This window comes from Plectropomus leopardus, chromosome 23, assembly GCF_026936395.1.
Source record: "Plectropomus leopardus strain MGB_pleo_1.0 chromosome 23, ASM2693639v1, whole genome shotgun sequence".
NCBI lineage: Eukaryota > Metazoa > Chordata > Actinopteri > Perciformes > Serranidae > Plectropomus > Plectropomus leopardus.
The window spans coordinates 16,875,077-16,891,978 of record NC_142198.1 but is presented as its reverse complement, the minus strand read 5'-3'; the positions used below and the strand labels follow the sequence as shown (position 1 = coordinate 16,891,978).

Genomic DNA, 16,902 nt, shown 5'->3' with positions numbered 1-16,902 from the left:
TGTTGCTCTTTGATTTGTTCCCATGTTTTTGAGAGAAATCAAGCAAATTTGCTCAGGTTTCAAAGGGTTAACAGCAAAAAAAAAAAAAGGTGAATTTGTGAAGAAAGCTGTTTTTCTTGCATGCCTCCGCGGTGAACGGAGAATCCAAAAAAAAGGCGAACACTATATTTCAGGTAATAGGGGGCTGCATTTAACAAATGTATAAAATATATATAAAAATATATAAAAATATCAGTTTGCAAGTTTTTAATACGGTAACATTTTAGACGTCAGTGACCTCTGCTTTCGTCCTCAGATCACCAACACGAGGGACATGGAGGCCGTCACGTTTAAGAAGCTGGTGAAGGGACACGCCTACTCTGTGACTGGTGTGGACGAGGTGAGCGGCAGATTTCCTGGCTGGCACATTTTTTTGTGAAAAAACTACATAATACCGATTTCAAAGAATTGGCTTCTAATGCACATACATTTTTTTTTATATAGCACCTTTAAAAACAGACTTTATAAAAGTTTTATATTTGCTCTGACCTTTTGAGGGACTGCACATGCGAAATGAAATGAAATGAAAATAAAATAAATACTGCATATTAAAATAATACAATTAAGCAGGATAAAGTCAAAAGTAAAATAATAACTGCGCGCCCGGCATACATCACTGTCAGCAGGGCATTTGTGCAACACACAAACACCACGTGACTTAAACAGTGACTAAATGTGAGTGTTTCTTCGCCTTCAGGTGGTTTACAGAGGAAATCTGACCAAGCTGGTTCGTATTAGGAACCCCTGGGGGGAAGTGGAGTGGACCGGAGCCTGGAGCGACAAGTAAGATTGGACTTTGCACTCACCATAATTAAAGTATGGCGCTCAATGGCAGTTAAAATTCCAAATTTCCCATTTTCTTATAGGAGATTGAGACAAACTGGTGCCATGCAGGATTAAAATGCTGTTTCAGGAAGTTTGCTCTTATTAAAACTTTTTTTGTGGCATCAAATAATCATTTTAAACTGATATCTTTATACTGAATCTTGTACACAGGTTGACGTTTTAATTACTCTTAAATTTAGTTACCAAAGCAGCACCACAAGAGCAGTGAGGAGGAGGTTATCGGGGCTGCTCAGCTGTCTTCAGCGGTGGGAGGAAGAGTCATGCAGAGTGGAGAAAAGGGCGGGATTACATAATATCATCTCAGCATAGTTACGAAAGAAAAAATACCAAACATTTTTCCCCACAGCTGACATAATGCCACAGTCCAGTTGAGCATTTTGAACGCTTCACACACTTAAATGGGCGTGAAAATCACCCTGTTGAATGCCAGTGCAAAAAAAAAACCATCTGATTGAAAACTTCAATATACAATTTGAATAACTCTGGAGATTTCTGTCAGTCTGTGTCAAGTAAATTGAAACTGTTGCTGACTTACAGTAAAAATGCGAAAAAATGCCAGTGGGTTATATTTTTTGCACAGTCATCTCTTTTCTTTGTGAAATCTTCAGCTCCAGAGAGTGGGACAATGTGGATCGCTCCGTCAGAGGTCGGCTACAAAACCGCAGCGAGGACGGTGAATTCTGGTGAGTCTTTATGTGCACGTGGACTGTCATCATGACTTACAAAAGCAGGTATTTTTGCCAGAAATGCAACCTGACCCCCAAAGATATAGTCTGTGCTCTGTGTTATGTTTATCTTAAAGGAACAGTGTGTCAGATTTAAGGGGATTTAGTGGCATCAAGTGGTGAGAATGGCAGATTGTAAACTTCTTACGGTTAGATTCCTTCAGTGTTGATTGTTCAGGAGGTTTTCACAAGGAGCCGAATTAACCTCAGAGGTTTCTTTGTCTCCAAAACAAACGAACCAGATGATTTAAACCAGTAAAAACACAAAATAAAGCCGTTTCATGTTAAGTTGGAATTTCCCAGTTGAAATTTACGACTCCTGACTTCCAAGTGTTCCAGGTGCACAATATTAAACGTAAGGCAAACTTGACTTTTGACATCGGAGGTTGTGGAGCTGTTTGACAGGCCGGGAATGTATTTAAGTTGACAAAATATGCAAACTTTTTTTGAGCGTTTTGCTGATTTTAAAAATAAATTTGGATGTTTTGTACTATCATTTTATCTCAGGATCTCATTCCAATCTATCAAATTATCAAACACACATTATATAACTAAATTATACCTTTAATTCTGAGCCAACAGAGCTGTGAATATGATTGTTTACCCAGAAGACAACGAACTACTTACACTAAAACTGTTTCCCTTTGTTCTGTCTGTGATATTTTGCATATAAAAGTTTATGTGTGTTTATGTGTGTTTATGTGTCAGCGTCGTTTTTCTTCTGCACTGAAACAAGGTTCAAGTCTTGGACTTCACGCTGGGAAAAATAACTCTGTTCTTACAGTGTTTCTTTTTCCTTGTTTTAGGATGTCATTCAGCGACTTTCTGCGTGAGTTCTCTCGTCTGGAGCTCTGCAACCTGACGGCTGACGCCCTGCAGAACAGCCAGATGAAGAAATGGAGCTCCTCGCTCTATCAGGGCGAGTGGAGGAGGGGCAGCACCGCTGGAGGCTGCAGAAACTACCCAGGTATGAAGCGACGAGAGGGAGGGAAGAGGGAGAGAAAACTGTTGGATGTAGGGGAGAAAGAGAGGGAGGAGGATCTTTTCCAAAATATAGTCTAGTTTCATTATTATGTAGCCCCTAAAGGGACATCAGGGAGAAAAAAATAGATGGTGAAATAAAGAATTTGATGGTAAAAAAAACATTTGATGGTGGGAAAAATATCAATGGTGAAAAAAAATAGTGGTGGAAAAAAATTAAATGGCGAAAAAAAATTAAATGGTAAAAAAAAAAAGATGGTGGAAAAAGTTAGATTGTAGAAAAAAAGATATTGATGATGAAAAACAATTTAATGGTGGCATTTTTTTTACGAGAAAATGTGGGGGGAGGGGGAAATCTAACATCAATTTTCTTTTTCCTCCATGTCCGCAAAGTTTTTTATGATTATTTTTTTCACCATCAATTTTTTTTTTTGCCATTTATTGGGTTTTTTTTGCCAGTTGCATAATACATTTTCTTTGCTCATTTTGGAGATTAATTCAGAGTTTCTACTACCACAAACTGTTTTAGGATTACATGATGGGGCTATATTCGTTTCCAGAGACAGAGTATGTAACTTTTAGGGGATAAAGGGAGGGATTTTGAGGGAGAGGGAGGATTTGGATGAAGTTACTAAAGGAATGTGAACCAGTGACTCCCATTTAAACACTTCATACTGAAACAATGGCCTGCTTTAAAATACATTTTGGGAATGCCCCATCATGACTGAAGCCATGCATGGAATTGGAGGGTTTTCTCCATCCACTGTGACCTAAAAAACAGATGCACAAAAGTGACCTTTTTAACTCTTCTTTCCAGCAACCTTTTGGCTCAACCCTCAGTTCAAACTTGTGCTGCAGCACCCAGACAGCCCCGGCCAATCGGACTGCAGCTTTCTGGTCGGCCTCATGCAGAAGGACCGCAGGAAGAAACGGCGGGAGGGCAAAGACATGGAGACCATTGGGTTTGCCGTCTATGAGGTTAGCTGCAGTCTAATAAACGCTGTTTGTAAAAGCTGTAGCCTGAAATTTGATCTCCGTACATGGCTGATAATGCAGGATGACATCCTTCAAATCTCTCCTATCCTCCAAACTTCATATTTACACACAAACGTCCACTTGTGCTCAATAATAAAGTGATTAAAATTTGGTGGTTGGAGAGTCAAGGTCACTGTGACATCGCCCTCTCTCATTCTCTTGAATACAATAACTCAAGAAGACCTTGAGTTGATTTCCTTAAAATTTGGCACAAACGTCCACTTGGACTCAATGATGAATGGATTAGATTTTGCTGGTCAAAGATTACTGAAACCTTGTCCGTCTCATCATAGTGAAAACGATATCTCATAAATGCCTGGAGGGAATTTCTTCAGATTTTGGCACAAACGTACACTTGCTGTAAATGATGAATTGCTTAGATTTTGGTGCTCAAAAGTCAAGGTCACTTAGACCTCGAGTCTGTTTCATTCCTGTGAACGCTATATCTCAAGAACACCTTGCAGTAATTTCATTGAAATTTAGCACAAACCTCAAATTTATCTCAATGATGAACTCATTACATTTTGGTGGTCAAAGGTCGAGGTCACTGCGACCTTGTCTTTCTCATTCTCATGAGCCCAATATCTCAATAACACCCTGAGGTAGTTAGTTAAAATTTGGCAACAACTACTAAGACTTGATGATGATGCATCAACAAACTAATTAAAATTTGGCGGTCAAAGGTCACTGTCACCCCACCATACTTGTATTTGGTCATAACTCCAGAATTTATGCGCTAAACACAACCAAATGTCTAATAGAATAAAATGATGAAGTTATGACATTTTATATCCAGAATGTCAAAAGTCAGCTTCATTTTGACTTCATAATTTTCTACAAAACTGCATTTTGTACAAAACTTTCTGGCTGTTTTTCAACACCATAACTATTTTCTCTCTCTCTGCGTCCTTTACAGGTTCCACGTGAGGTACGTCTTTTACTTTTTTCCACCTCTTCCATGTGATTCACGAACAACTTACATTGCAGCAGGGCCATTCAGAGTGATTTGTGCCAAAGAAACACTTTTAAAGGACATTTAAATGATACTTTAAAAAGTGATTAAGAAGACAAGAAAGAAGAAAATGCAAGCAAGCTAAAATAGAACAAGACAGGTATAAAGTACATGAATAAAAGTGACAGTGCAGGGTAAGAAATGAATATTTTATTTGATTTTCAGTCTTGATTTAAAAGAACTGAGTTTGTTCCAGATATATGGCGCATAAAAAATTAAGTGCTCTATGTTCAGTTATGACTCGAAGCAGACCTGTCCCAGACAACCTGAGAGGTTTTTGATGGTTTACAATGTAGCGGAAGATGGCAAGTATTGGAAAAAATGAGAAGAAGAAGAGTTTCTGAGATGTAAGAGCTGCTTTTAACAAAAGAGTGTCGAACCTCTAAAAGGATTTATTGAGCTGGTTGACTCGCTCCCCTCTCAGTTTGTGGGCAGCTCGGGAGTCCACCTGAAGCGAGACTTCTTCCTCACCCACGCCTCCAGCGCTCGCTCAGAGCTCTTCATCAACCTGAGGGAGGTCAGCTCGCGGTTGCGGCTGCCGGCCGGGGAATACATCATCGTGCCCTCCACCTTCGAGCCGAACAAAGAAGCCGACTTTGTCCTCAGAGTTTTCTCCGAGAAGCCAGCCGACTCAGAGTGAGTGGCTGTTTATTTTTGATCACGTTGCAAATAAAAACAGCTAAACCACACGACAATATACATCGGCAAAACCCGAGAAGCGTGGCCGATACTTAAGTGGACATTTAATGCAAAAACACACAAAAGGCCCTGAATACATCAATAAATACTCTAAAACATCAACACATAGTACAACATCACCCGAGGAAAACACGAGCATTCACTGTGTTCTAGAAGACAGTTTAGACATGATATGATGTTTGGGGTAAAAATGAGTGAAAAAAGGCAGTTTTTCTTTTTTTTCTCTCCATATTCTTAATATCTACAACATTATTTTCATAATTTTCGATATTCTTGGTAAATACCACCTGGAAAAGTCACGGAATTAGTAAAAATTATTGAAAGGTTTTGAAAGGTCATGGAATTTTTTTGTGTGCAATGAAATTGTTGCGGTAATTTTCTGTGGGTAAACTTTATTGTAATGTGACATAACTGCAAATGTATTTTCTGTAGCTGTCCAAGAAATGTCAGTGTGTAACAATATAATTTATTTATTTTGTTTCACTGTTTTCTCCCTGCCTTTACCTCCGATGTGTCCTTAAAAAGTCATGAAAAAGTTTGACATTTTGTCTGTGAAAATAAATTACATTCAGAACTGTTGAGACAGAATAGAAAAAAAAAGAACATTTTATTTTTTAATGTATTAGGATAAATCTGAACCTAATAAACCCGACGATGAAAGAAATTATACATTTTAAAGTAAGCAACCAGATAACTTTATTATTTTTTTTCTGTGTCAGGGAGCTCGATGATGACGTTGAAGCAAAGCTCCCAACAGAGGTGAGAGGATGCACCGACTCAACTACAACACCTAATGACGTGTAGAAACAAACCAAATATGCGCTGAAATGTTTTGGTTTGTGTTTCAGACTCCGCTCGACGAGAGTCAGATCGACGCCGCCTTCAAGAATCTCTTCAGGCAGCTGGCGGGGCCGGTGAGCACGCTCAGCGGGGAGTTTAGCGGCTTGGAGAAATCGTTCATGGCGTTCAAAATGATTTGACCTCCTCTTGTTTGTGTCAACAGGACATGGAGATCAGCAACGCAGAGCTGCAAACCATATTAAACAGGATCATCAGCAAACGTTAGTAACAGCTGCCGTCACTCTGGAATCACAAGATCGCTAATAAAGTTACAGAACAAATATTTAATCTAATACTGTCACTATAACTGAGCTGATCTTTGTTAATTGGACTGTTTTTTAATAATGTTTATTCACATAGAAAGAGGCCAATTTTGCACCAAATGTATGGAAAACACCTCATTTAAAAATGTGCAAATAGCACATTAATAGACGCTATTTGTTGAACAGCGCAGTTAGATTTGCATTTCACCTTTGCGGTTGCTTTGGTTTCTTTGTCTCTCCTTTTTGCTCTCTTTTTTCTCCTCGGAGTGTTTAAATGTGTTCGTCTCAATTTTGTGTTACTCTCTCACGCTAACAGATAAAGACCTGAAGACGGATGGCTTCACCAAAGAAGCTTGTCGCAGTATGATCAGCCTCATGGATGTATCCTTTTAATGAGCGGTGAACAAACGTTTTGGGCTCTTTGCAATCCTTAAAAAAGTACTTCACTGATTTAGCACAGTACTTCAAAAGCTAATAAAAATACACACCATGTGTATTTTTGACAGAGCCTCAGAGACAGAGATGAGTTTTTCTTTTCTCTTACTTTTCAAGTCAAAATGACACCAAACTTTTCAGTATATATCACTTTTTATGCCATGGGTAAAGCCGAAATTGGAAGGCTTATGGGTCTTAACTGAGCAGATTTACGGAAAAATGGCATCCCCCGACGCCCAATTAAGAGAAGTGAAAAGTAGTCGATGACGGTATAAAAATAAATAAATAAATAAAATAAAAGGTTTTAACAGTTATGAATCACTTGCAACAGTGAGAGGTCCTTGAGCGTAAAGTCACAATGCAACTCACTTTTAAAGGTCAAAGATTTCAGGTGTGTTATGTTAAGTAGCAGCGCTTCTGCTCCAAACAACGCAAACTCGAGTGATATAACGTATCAGATTTTGCAAAACAACCTTTTTCGTGCATGCAGAAGTGCTCCTAAAGACCTAAAGACAGACTTCGATGTGTAAAATCAGTGGACTTGCTCTTTGCTGCTATATGTAATTTGCTGGTAAATGAAAAAAAAACCAAAAAAACACCATGTTAATTCTGTTGTCGTACATGTTGATCAGGCAGAAGTCGATGTTGTTCTTTAACTTGTTGGCTCAGACGGACGGCAGTGGGAAACTTGGCCTGACTGAGTTCCATGTCCTCTGGGAAAAGATTAAACGATACCTGGTGAGATTGAACACTGTCGGGTCAGACGGTGAAGTCAGGATAAAATATATTGATTGTTCTTCATGGTGCTTGCGTCAGCCTGATGTTTATTTTGATGTCTGGCCAGTGAACTGGATTTTCAATACTTTGTTTGCTTGTCTTAATGGTTCTTTATTTTCTGTTCCTTTTCTTTCCGTTATTTTCCTCCGTCTGTTTGTCACCGTGCCAGACCATATTCAGGCAGTTCGACTTGGACAAATCTGGCACCATGAGCTCTTACGAGATGAGGATGGCTCTTGAATCTGCTGGTACTATTATTTTTTTTTTTAATTTCAATTACAAGAAAAAGGAAACCACACGTTTTAACTGTCGGATTCTAGGTTTGTAAACCTTTTCGTTGCGATTTTGGTCAAATTTTCCGATTTGTCTTCTTCTCCTTTAGGTTTCAAGCTGACCAACCAGCTGTTCCAGCTGATCATCCTGCGCTACACGGAGGCCGACATGACCGTTGACTTTGACAACTTTGTCACCTGTCTGGTCCGACTGGAGACCATGTTCAGTGAGTCCCACGACTGCACACCTTTAGTGTCATTAAAGGAGCAGTTCGCACGCTTGGCAGGTGTTTTGGTAAAAAAACAAACAAAACAGCAGCGTGGAAGTCAGTTTATCCCTTAAAAATACCTTTTGTGAGTGTAAATGAATAACATTTACAACAGGTCAGTGGGTTGCTGAGATTCATGCACGACAAATAATATTAAAAAGTTTCGTGAAAATCTAACAGGAGCTGAAACAGTAGTACGACTTTTGAGGAGATATTAAGTGTTTGTCTTTTTTTTTCTGCAGAAACCTTTCAGACCATGGACACAAATAAAAAAGGTTTTATGTCCCTCAACTTCACTCAGGTATGGCCAAACATTCACGTCAACAGAAATGCAGCCATATACAGATTTACTTTTATGCTGAAAACGTTTTCATTCACTTTTCTCATATCGGGTTGGATATTAAGAGATATTAGATATTGATTACTTGTGCATTCCCTAATCCATAGTCTCTTTGTTTCGCACAGTGGATTACCCTGACCATGTTTGCCTAGAGATGAATGGACGCCTCGGTAAATGTTGAACCGCATCCTCCTGCAGCTCCAGGTCCAGTATGAGTTGTTTCAGAAGTGCCTTTTCTTCCATCAGATCTTCCTCTCGCTGCTGATGCTAAAAGACTGTAAATTCATCTCTGCAGTGCCTACATTGGAAAAATGTGCCAATCTTTTGTTTGCCACCTGTTTTGCCAACAGAGGGAGGCTCGCATTTGCAGCCAACTCTGCAGTAGCACTGTGAGCGCGAACGATTTTAGCCGCACAAACATTTCTCGGAGCCAGAGCGACTCTGAGAACAGACATAAACATTTTGGTTGAATTTCAGTGGGTGGAGACCAAAAAAATCCTACCTTTTATATTGGATATGTAGCATGGTTGTTTTAGAAAAATAAAATGCAATCTCTGCGTATAGTTTCGTAAAAGTTCTTATATTAGCTTTTATTCAAGTTTAAAAAGGTTGTAGCTAGCGGGTTTTAGGATTTTAGCATTTAGCATACCCTTAGCATATCTCAGCAGAATACCGGAGCTGTTTATTTTTTAAAACTCATGTATAAAATTCATTTCTCTTTCTCCTAAAAAGTCTGGTTTGGGATTTCTATATTGACGGAGAAAGACAGCCGAGCTAAGCTAATTTGTCCAAAGCAAAGCTGAGATCTTGAAGGAAAAAGAAAAGGGAAGTTAACAAGAAGCTAACTAGCATTTAAAATGTGTTTTTGGTGTCGACGTTGCTCCAAAACTCAACCAATATGTTTATTTTAGCTAAATTGTTTGCCCCCTTAATTAAAAAAAAAACAAAACACAATTCGTGGTTTGTTTTTTGATGGTGTATTTATCAGAAATTAGTCACCAATGAAATGGGTTTATCGTAAAATTGGCGCTACATTTTAAGAGATACTTACACATAACCACATTTTTTTGACATGGTTTTAAAAATAATGAATTAATTAATGTTAAAACAATCCTGCAAAATAATCTTTTCAGAGCTTATTTTTGTAAACAAAAAGAACCAAAAAAGTTTGAAGTGGAGCCTGCTGTCCGCTGTGACAGTCTCGGTGCCACGCGTGGTCGACGTGGAGAGCTGCTGAGTGCGCCGGCTTGCTCTTCTGCCGACTCTTTAATGCCACATATTCAAATGAATGTGCGGAGTATGTAGCTCTGCTCTGCCTTTGTAGCCACGGGCACTTTGTGTTTGCGTCTTGTGCCAAACTTTAATTTTAAGTCAGCATCAAGAGTCCACTCGTGAAGCTCTGCGGGGCCCTGCAGTGCAGAGACGGCGGCGGTTTGTTGTATCATAGAGAATGTGTTGGGTTATATTTCTTTATCTGTTTAGCTTTACTTATCTTTATGCATGGCACTTTTTACTGAAAGAAAAAAATCGTTTTTTTATGGTGGTTGAAACTGGATGGTTTAAAAAAAAGGGATGCGTCAGCCTTGTTTAATCTCGCCTTTCAAAGGGAACAAGAACACATCGATACTTTAGGTGAAGGTGAACTATTACGCAAGACGGACGGGTACGTCGAGTGCATGCAGTGTGAAATGTGAAAATGTTGTCTGCCTGCCTAATATCTGTTCAACGAGGGGAGCAAGTGTTTTAGTTTGTTGCCAAAATAACACGTCACATTTGGGGGGAAAAAAGTGTTTAAGTGTGGAAGATTACATATAAAGTGTTTTCATTTTCTTATCAAGCAAAGATGTTTCAAATACCAATATTGTTTGTTCTGTCAAATATGTATTGTTTTTTTTTTTGTAAATGTTAAGAATTGAAACATTTCATCGAAAAAGTCACAGCCAAACAAACCCTTGAATTTATACGACAGTGCCAGCATTTGTGTCTTCAGTTTTAGCAGCGTAATTCTTATGTAACGTTAGCTAATGTTTACATTGGTTGCATTGTGGGTCCCTTTGGACCCGTTCATCATGCAATACATTGGTTCACTGTGCAGCGTCTCTGTAAAACTTCAATACTCACTTTTAAAATAAACATTGGGATTTCATGAGTCTCTGAATTACTTATCAGCTTATATTCTAATAATAAAGGGAAACTTGTGTTATTTCTCAACCTGGACTCTATTTTCTGATGTTTTTGTGTCTAAATGACTAATGGAGACAGCGCTGTAGACTGCAGTGGAGAAACAGGCTGAAATGTAACGTTAATGAGCAATTTAACGTCACTTTATAACCACTGAAAGTGTTTTTTTGTCACTGACAGGCTAATATCGTTATTATAAGTGTCTGAAGACTGATGTAGAGATCCCTAGGATCGCTTTTTTTTAGAAGAGTAAGATAATTTTTCTTTAGCTACAAAAAGTCCTAAAAGCGCTATTGTGAAACTCACCAGACTCCATTTAAATAAACAGTAATTTTATCACTTTAAAACACGATTCATTAAAATTCAAGAACAACAAAATAAAAAAAAACAACAAAAAAAACATCCTGGTTTGTCTTTTTACGGTTCCAACAATCACCAATTCTGGTTCGGTTGAAGAAAAATCCTTAATTCACACAGTTGACTGTGTGAATATGTTGGCTCTATACATGCTGAAATGAATGTTTATTTAAAAGGAGTCTGGTGGTGTGTCAATAGTGATTTTGGGGCTGTTTCTAGTTAAACAAAAAGGATCTTACTCTTTAAGGAAAAAAGGTCTTTAACTGTAGGGATCATTTCCATAATGTTGTCAGACATAATCGCGCAATCTGAGCCTGTCCGTGGCAAAAACTAACACTTTTAAAAGGACATACATTAAATATGCATCGCAAATGCCCCAAGTGGTTACATCGCAGCCAGTTTCCGGAGCTCAATACTGTACCAATTTTTTTAAAAAGTGTTGTTTTCATCAGTCACTTAAACACAAAAACATGGGGAGGTAGGTCCAGATTGAAAAATACTGGAGTTAGGGTTAGGTTTAGGGTTCACACGGTTTTGAAAAACCTTGAAAATTCCTGGAAAGTTCTGGGAATGTTGTGATTTTGTGGTGTGTATTATGACATTGTTACAGTAGTTTTCCATGGATAGTGTCCATGTAATGTAACATAATTGCACATTTGTTTTCATCACGTTTCTTTATTTTTTGCTTGCTGGAATTATGTCTTAATAGAGTTTGAATATGATATGTTTGAAGAGTGTCGGATACTTCGGGGAACAACAAAAAGGGGGAGGTTTTTGTAAAGTCATGGAAAAGTTTTGATCTTTTGTAAATGAAAATGTGCTGGAACCCTGCACCCTATAAGTCTGGGAGAAATAATTATTTGTATGGTTGTGATGAGTAAATTGGTTAAATTGACTAAAAATATCCCCTGTCCAAGCCCCAAAGAACAACACAAACAAACGTAAAATAGTAATAAATAGAACCTTTAGTAACAATATTCATATTAAAAAAAACAAGCACAGTAAAATACCTTAAGTCTACTAATGTACACATTTCAACAACATCAAAATATTAAGATCTTTACAGCAGATTTTTGCTCATTGTTAAGTTAAATTGCAGACATTCATACAAAATGATCACATATTTTAAGTTAGAACAAAAAAAGTTTCATTTAAAATGATACAAAAAAAATAGCCGTTTGGTCGAGGAATGTAAGATGTCAGATAAGGCGCAGTGACATTAAAACCATATATATTATTTATCTAAGTGAGACTTCTTAATTGTCATCTTTTGACCTAAGACTAAAAACAGCCCAACTGCTCACCTAAATAACAAACTAAGTGGGATTTTTTTTAGGCAGAATAGCATTAAATATAAACCACTGAAACTCTGCCATATTTGTACTAAAATGCTAAAAGACATCTTCTGACTCATCTCTTAGACGTAGTTGTTGTGCTCGATCCTGGTCACCATGGTGGAAACCAGTCGCTCCAGCTGCTCCGCCCGCTGCTTACCCGTCTGAAGGACCTCCTCGTGGTTGGCCTTTTCTTCGCTGTCGTAGTCCATCACCGCCTGGTTGGTGATCAACGAGAGGGCGAAGACGCGCATGCCACAGTGACGTGCGACAATCACCTCGTGGGCTGTGCTCATGCCTGGCGAGGAAAGAGGGGGCATGTTTATTTTTGCTACTTTAAAACAATGAAACGTGAAGTTATATGATATGGCTGTGATGTTTTTATCAGCATAAGAAGAAAAAGCTTTGCTGGTTTGAGTCACAAAGTTTGAATTGAGCTTTGTAGCTCGAAATCAGTATCAATCAAGTATTAATATAGGCAAAAAAAAACCCGTTTGCGTACGATTTATGGGGAAATATTGGCCAAGATGGATTATAGTAAGTGTTTTCTTCAGTGTATAATCACCTGAAAATAAGAACTGTTGTGTTTTTATTACTTTAGAATGAGTCGTTTATATCGACATCAGGAGCGGATACTCGTCTACGGAGATCGCCATGTCGCATTGCCATGTTTTTACAGTAACCCAAAACGAACAAAAAAAAACTGGTTCTTTGGCCAACTGCGTTTTTGTGTTGGTCGCTGTAGTTAGAAGCCACTCTGCGACGAGTAGCATCAGGAAAGCAGATTTTTTAAAAAACTGAAACTGCTTTTTTTCATTGTTTTTACAGTTTAAATCGCCAAGTTCGTCTGTTTCGGAGAGGAGACCTCGGAAGATAATTCGTCTTCCGGTAAAAATCTCCTGAACGTCTGGTGTCTGAAGTTATTGGAGAAGGAAGGTGAGCACAAATTAGCATGTACTAGGCTAGTGTCCTGGCTCCAATGTGCCAAACAGCCATAGGGAAAACGCTGATCTGTAAATGAAACTGTTTTATTCTGTGTTTTTACCGCTTTAAATAACCTCCTAAAAACCTCCTGAACGTCTGTATCAGAGCAGAAAAGGTGAGCACATATTAACAGGTGCTGGTGTCCTGGCTCAAACGTGCCAAAAAATAGTTTTTCATTCATCATTGCTGCCCGTGCTCTAAATATTCTGCATTTCCGGCTAATAATCACTATGAGGTACATAAAACTCACCAACAGCGTCAGCGCCCAGTTTGTGCAGCATACGACACTCAGCAATGGTCTCGAACGAAGGTCCGCCAAGCACGCAGTAGACGCCTTCCTTCAGGAAGTCTCCGTAGCCGAGCTCCTGTCCCACGTCCATGGCCATCTGCTGCAGCTCACGGTCGTAGGCGTCGGACATGCAGGGGAAGCGAACACCAAACCTGTACAATATAGAAAGACGAGTGGAAAGTTTAGTGAAGGCAAAGGTGTATTTATACTCAGAGAACTCGTTTAAAAGTATTTGCAACATTCCCCTAGTGCAGGAAACCTATCCTACCTCTCATCGTTGGGTCCAGACAGCGGATTGTTGCCAGCAAAGCCGGGCATGTTGATGTGGTCTTTGATGATCATGACGTCTCCGACTTTAAAGTCCTGATTGAGGCCTCCGGCCGCGTTGGTCAGCATCACGGTCTCCACACCGAGCAGCTTAAAAATGCGTATGGGCAGCGTAATCTGCAAACACACACAAATACAGTACTTAAGATGTTATGTAACCATTCAGAGAGAACTTTGTTCTTTCAGCGGTATTCAGCAGTATTAAACACACACACACACCTTCCAGATCGGGTAGCCTTCGTACAAGTGGAAGCGCCCCTGCATGCAAACACACGGCCTCCCCTTTAAGGTGCCGAACACCAACCGACCTGCGTGTCCGTGTACTGCAGGGAGAAAAAAAAAAACAGAAAACAGTCAGTACATATCAACAGCAAAATTGAAACCAGGCAGCAACTCAGTCACTTTGTAGTTAACGCTTTGAAACTTTAGCAAATTGGCTCGATTTCTGACAAAAACAGGAAGAAGTCAATGAGCAATGAAAGAGAAATGACCCAAAAAAAACTAATTCTAACTGACTAATTCTTAGGGTTAAAAGGGTCAAATACTTGTGAAAGTCTCCAGGTTTCAAAGGGTTAAACTCAAAGGTGGGACCAAGTCATTGTTTTGCGAGTCACAAAAATGTCTCAAGTCCCACGTCAAGACAGGCAAGTCCCAAGCCAAATTTTGAGTCTTAAACTTTGAGTCCTAAACAAGTCACTATGTGTTCTTCAACAAATGTAAGGCAATTTTATTATATTTTTTTCTGTATAACATAATTTTATATATAATTTTTTTATAATTATAAATATATTTTCTATGGACACGTTTTCATTTCTTATATTTTTCTAATATTCTTCCCCAATTTTAAAAAAACCCAAATAATTTTAGATAATTTTCTAGTCAACTTTTATTCATTTCTTGAAATTTGTGAGACATTCTAGACAAGTTGGTCATTGCCCTTTTCCCATGTTTTTGAAAAGAAATCAGTCCAGTTGGCTCAGTTTTCAAAGGGTCAAATAGCTTGTGAATGACTTTTGAACACAGCTGATCAGTTGATCCAGGTTTCGAAGGGTTTTTAATAATCTGGGGGCTTGACGCAAGTTATCAGGTACTTTGAAGTTCAACGTCTAAGTGAAGTCATTGGTGTTAAAATCCAAGTTCATGTGCAAGTCTTTTTTGATTTTGTCTTAAGTCATCAAAGTTTTGACTTGAGTCCAGGTCACGTGACTCTGGTTAATCTCACCAGTGCTCTGTGGAAAGTTGGGAATGTCCTTGTAGTTGAAGGCAACCTGGTCCTTCAACATGTCGGCCAGCCCTCCGAGTCCTGAGCCGCACACGATGCCCACTGTGGGTCGCACGTCCGTCTGGGCCAGCAGCCAATCAGCAGTGCCCTTGCATTCCTCGTAGGTGTAGCTGTATGACATAAAAAAAAGAGGGTCCGAGGTCAGGATGACTGCAAAAACTTACTCCAGACTCTCCTCTCTTTGCCTCCTGATTCTTTTAACATCATGTGATGTGGTCATTATAATCAGATTACAGGATAAGAGCAGCAAGCCTGATCTGAAAACTGCTACTAATTAGGACTTTAAGAGACACTTTTTCGCTCTCTCTCTCTCTCTCTCTCTCTCTCTCTCTCTCTCTCTCACACACACACACACACACATTCCTTCAGGATCACGGCTCATGCTCTTCAATGCTGACACGCACACACCTTTTTTTTGTCTGCTGGGTTGAGAAATTTATCCCACTCATCAGTGTAACTCCTTTCATGTGACAAACTGCCCTTCAGCCAAAGCATGGATCGATTATATCCACGAGTTTAGTCCTCAAGATTTTACTATTAACATAAATACTTTTCTTTATTAACCCTTTAACACCTGGATTGACACCCGTTTTCTTGTGCTGTCTTCAACGAGCATTTTAAATCTGTGAAGCCAGAGATTTCCTTCAGAAATGTGGGAAAAGGCAGCGAGCAACTTGATAAGAAATATTCTGCAAACTTCAAGATATTGGTAGATTTAGAAAATTATTTTTATAAATAAAAAAATAATATTTAAAATTATGTTACATAAGTACTGTAATTTTTAAACACTTTTCTCAGGTCATTTCCTTTTTTAATTTTGTTTATCTATTTATTTATTTTACTCTTTTTCAGGTAATTTGCTGACAGTTTTCTCTAATTTCCTGCTAAGTTTTGGGACTTTTTTGTTCATTTTGCTCATGTCTCTCTTCCCATGTCTTTGAAAGAAATCAAGCAACTTTTCTAAGGTTTTAAAGGGTTAACACCACTAAGTTAAATAAATTTGCCACAGAGCAGTTTTAATAAAGACTATTACTAATTGTCCAATAGGCAAAAATGTGCTCTAAAATGTGAAAAACAGTTTAATTTGACTCCTTAAGGATTAAATGAATAGTTTTCCTTTAAGTCTCGCTGCAGAGCATGTGCGCATTTCTTTTGGCTCTGGGCCAAACATATTTTTTACCCACAGACCTGCCCATGAAGGGCCATGTGTTCAGCAGCATGAAGAGAGGAAAGCTGAAAAGTACAGCTTGTTCAAAAGTTTACTCACCCTTTGTTTGCCTCAGGAAACATTGCAGAATATTTTTATTAGCGCTTTGAGTTCAGAAAAATGAGTTTTGATCGCAGATAATCAAGTTCCAAAGTGTAAAAAATGTTAAATTAGAGCCCAGCTGCTTTTAAATATAAAATATGGCAGTAAAACTGAGGTAAAAAAAAGTTTAAAAAGAAAAGTAATCTCTTGAGTTTTTCTGGTTGTGAGTCCTGTTAAAGTCTTCTCGCTTGTGTGTGGAGAATAGGCGCAGTAGCCGGGTTTATTATAGGCGCAGAGCCCCCCCCCGCTCCTCCGCTGCTTAAAGTGACGCATGTTAAAGCTGCAGCCTCATTGGTTGCATGGACA

At 38.7% G+C, this 16,902-nt stretch overlaps 2 protein-coding genes across 3 annotated transcripts in view; one reads left to right on the top strand and one right to left on the bottom strand.

Annotated features, from left to right (window-relative positions):
• The window catches only part of capn1 (calpain 1), a 31,635-nt gene extending 20,956 nt beyond the window's left edge, over positions 1-10,679 (top strand). For both annotated transcript variants that reach the window (XM_088073748.1, XM_042511836.2), the window contains 16 exons: positions 296-379; positions 737-822; positions 1,494-1,568; positions 2,417-2,577; positions 3,409-3,569; positions 4,543-4,554; positions 5,063-5,274; positions 6,057-6,096; positions 6,186-6,251; positions 6,341-6,398; positions 6,757-6,821; positions 7,545-7,613; positions 7,822-7,900; positions 8,035-8,151; positions 8,436-8,494; positions 8,659-10,679. In XM_088073748.1, coding sequence (XP_087929874.1) covers positions 296-379; positions 737-822; positions 1,494-1,568; positions 2,417-2,577; positions 3,409-3,569; positions 4,543-4,554; positions 5,063-5,274; positions 6,057-6,096; positions 6,186-6,251; positions 6,341-6,398; positions 6,757-6,821; positions 7,545-7,613; positions 7,822-7,900; positions 8,035-8,151; positions 8,436-8,494; positions 8,659-8,685 — 1,371 coding nt within the window. In that variant the 3' untranslated portion in view covers positions 8,686-10,679. The remainder of the gene's footprint in view (positions 1-295; positions 380-736; positions 823-1,493; positions 1,569-2,416; positions 2,578-3,408; positions 3,570-4,542; positions 4,555-5,062; positions 5,275-6,056; positions 6,097-6,185; positions 6,252-6,340; positions 6,399-6,756; positions 6,822-7,544; positions 7,614-7,821; positions 7,901-8,034; positions 8,152-8,435; positions 8,495-8,658) is intronic.
• Positions 10,680-12,018: 1,339 nt separating this feature from the next.
• On the bottom strand, positions 12,019-16,773 carry pnp5a (purine nucleoside phosphorylase 5a). The gene is made up of 6 exons (XM_042512575.2): positions 16,555-16,773; positions 15,228-15,397; positions 14,225-14,328; positions 13,947-14,122; positions 13,640-13,830; positions 12,019-12,703 (listed from the first exon to the last, which is right to left on the bottom strand). Exons 1-6 carry the CDS (start codon positions 16,575-16,577, stop codon positions 12,489-12,491), a joined length of 879 nt encoding a protein of 292 aa, XP_042368509.1. The 5' UTR covers positions 16,578-16,773; the 3' UTR covers positions 12,019-12,488.
• Positions 16,774-16,902: the final 129 nt, after the last annotated feature.

Coding starts and splice junctions, on each gene's coding strand:
- pnp5a (XM_042512575.2), bottom strand. CDS start 16,577: ATGTTTCCTGAGGCAAACAAAGG. Junction 14,329..15,227: donor CAACTTTCCACAGAGCACTG/GTGAGATTAACC, acceptor TTCTCCCTGCAG/TACACGGACACGCAGGTCGG. Junction 14,123..14,224: donor AAGGCTACCCGATCTGGAAG/GTGTGTGTGTGT, acceptor GTGTGTTTGCAG/ATTACGCTGCCCATACGCAT.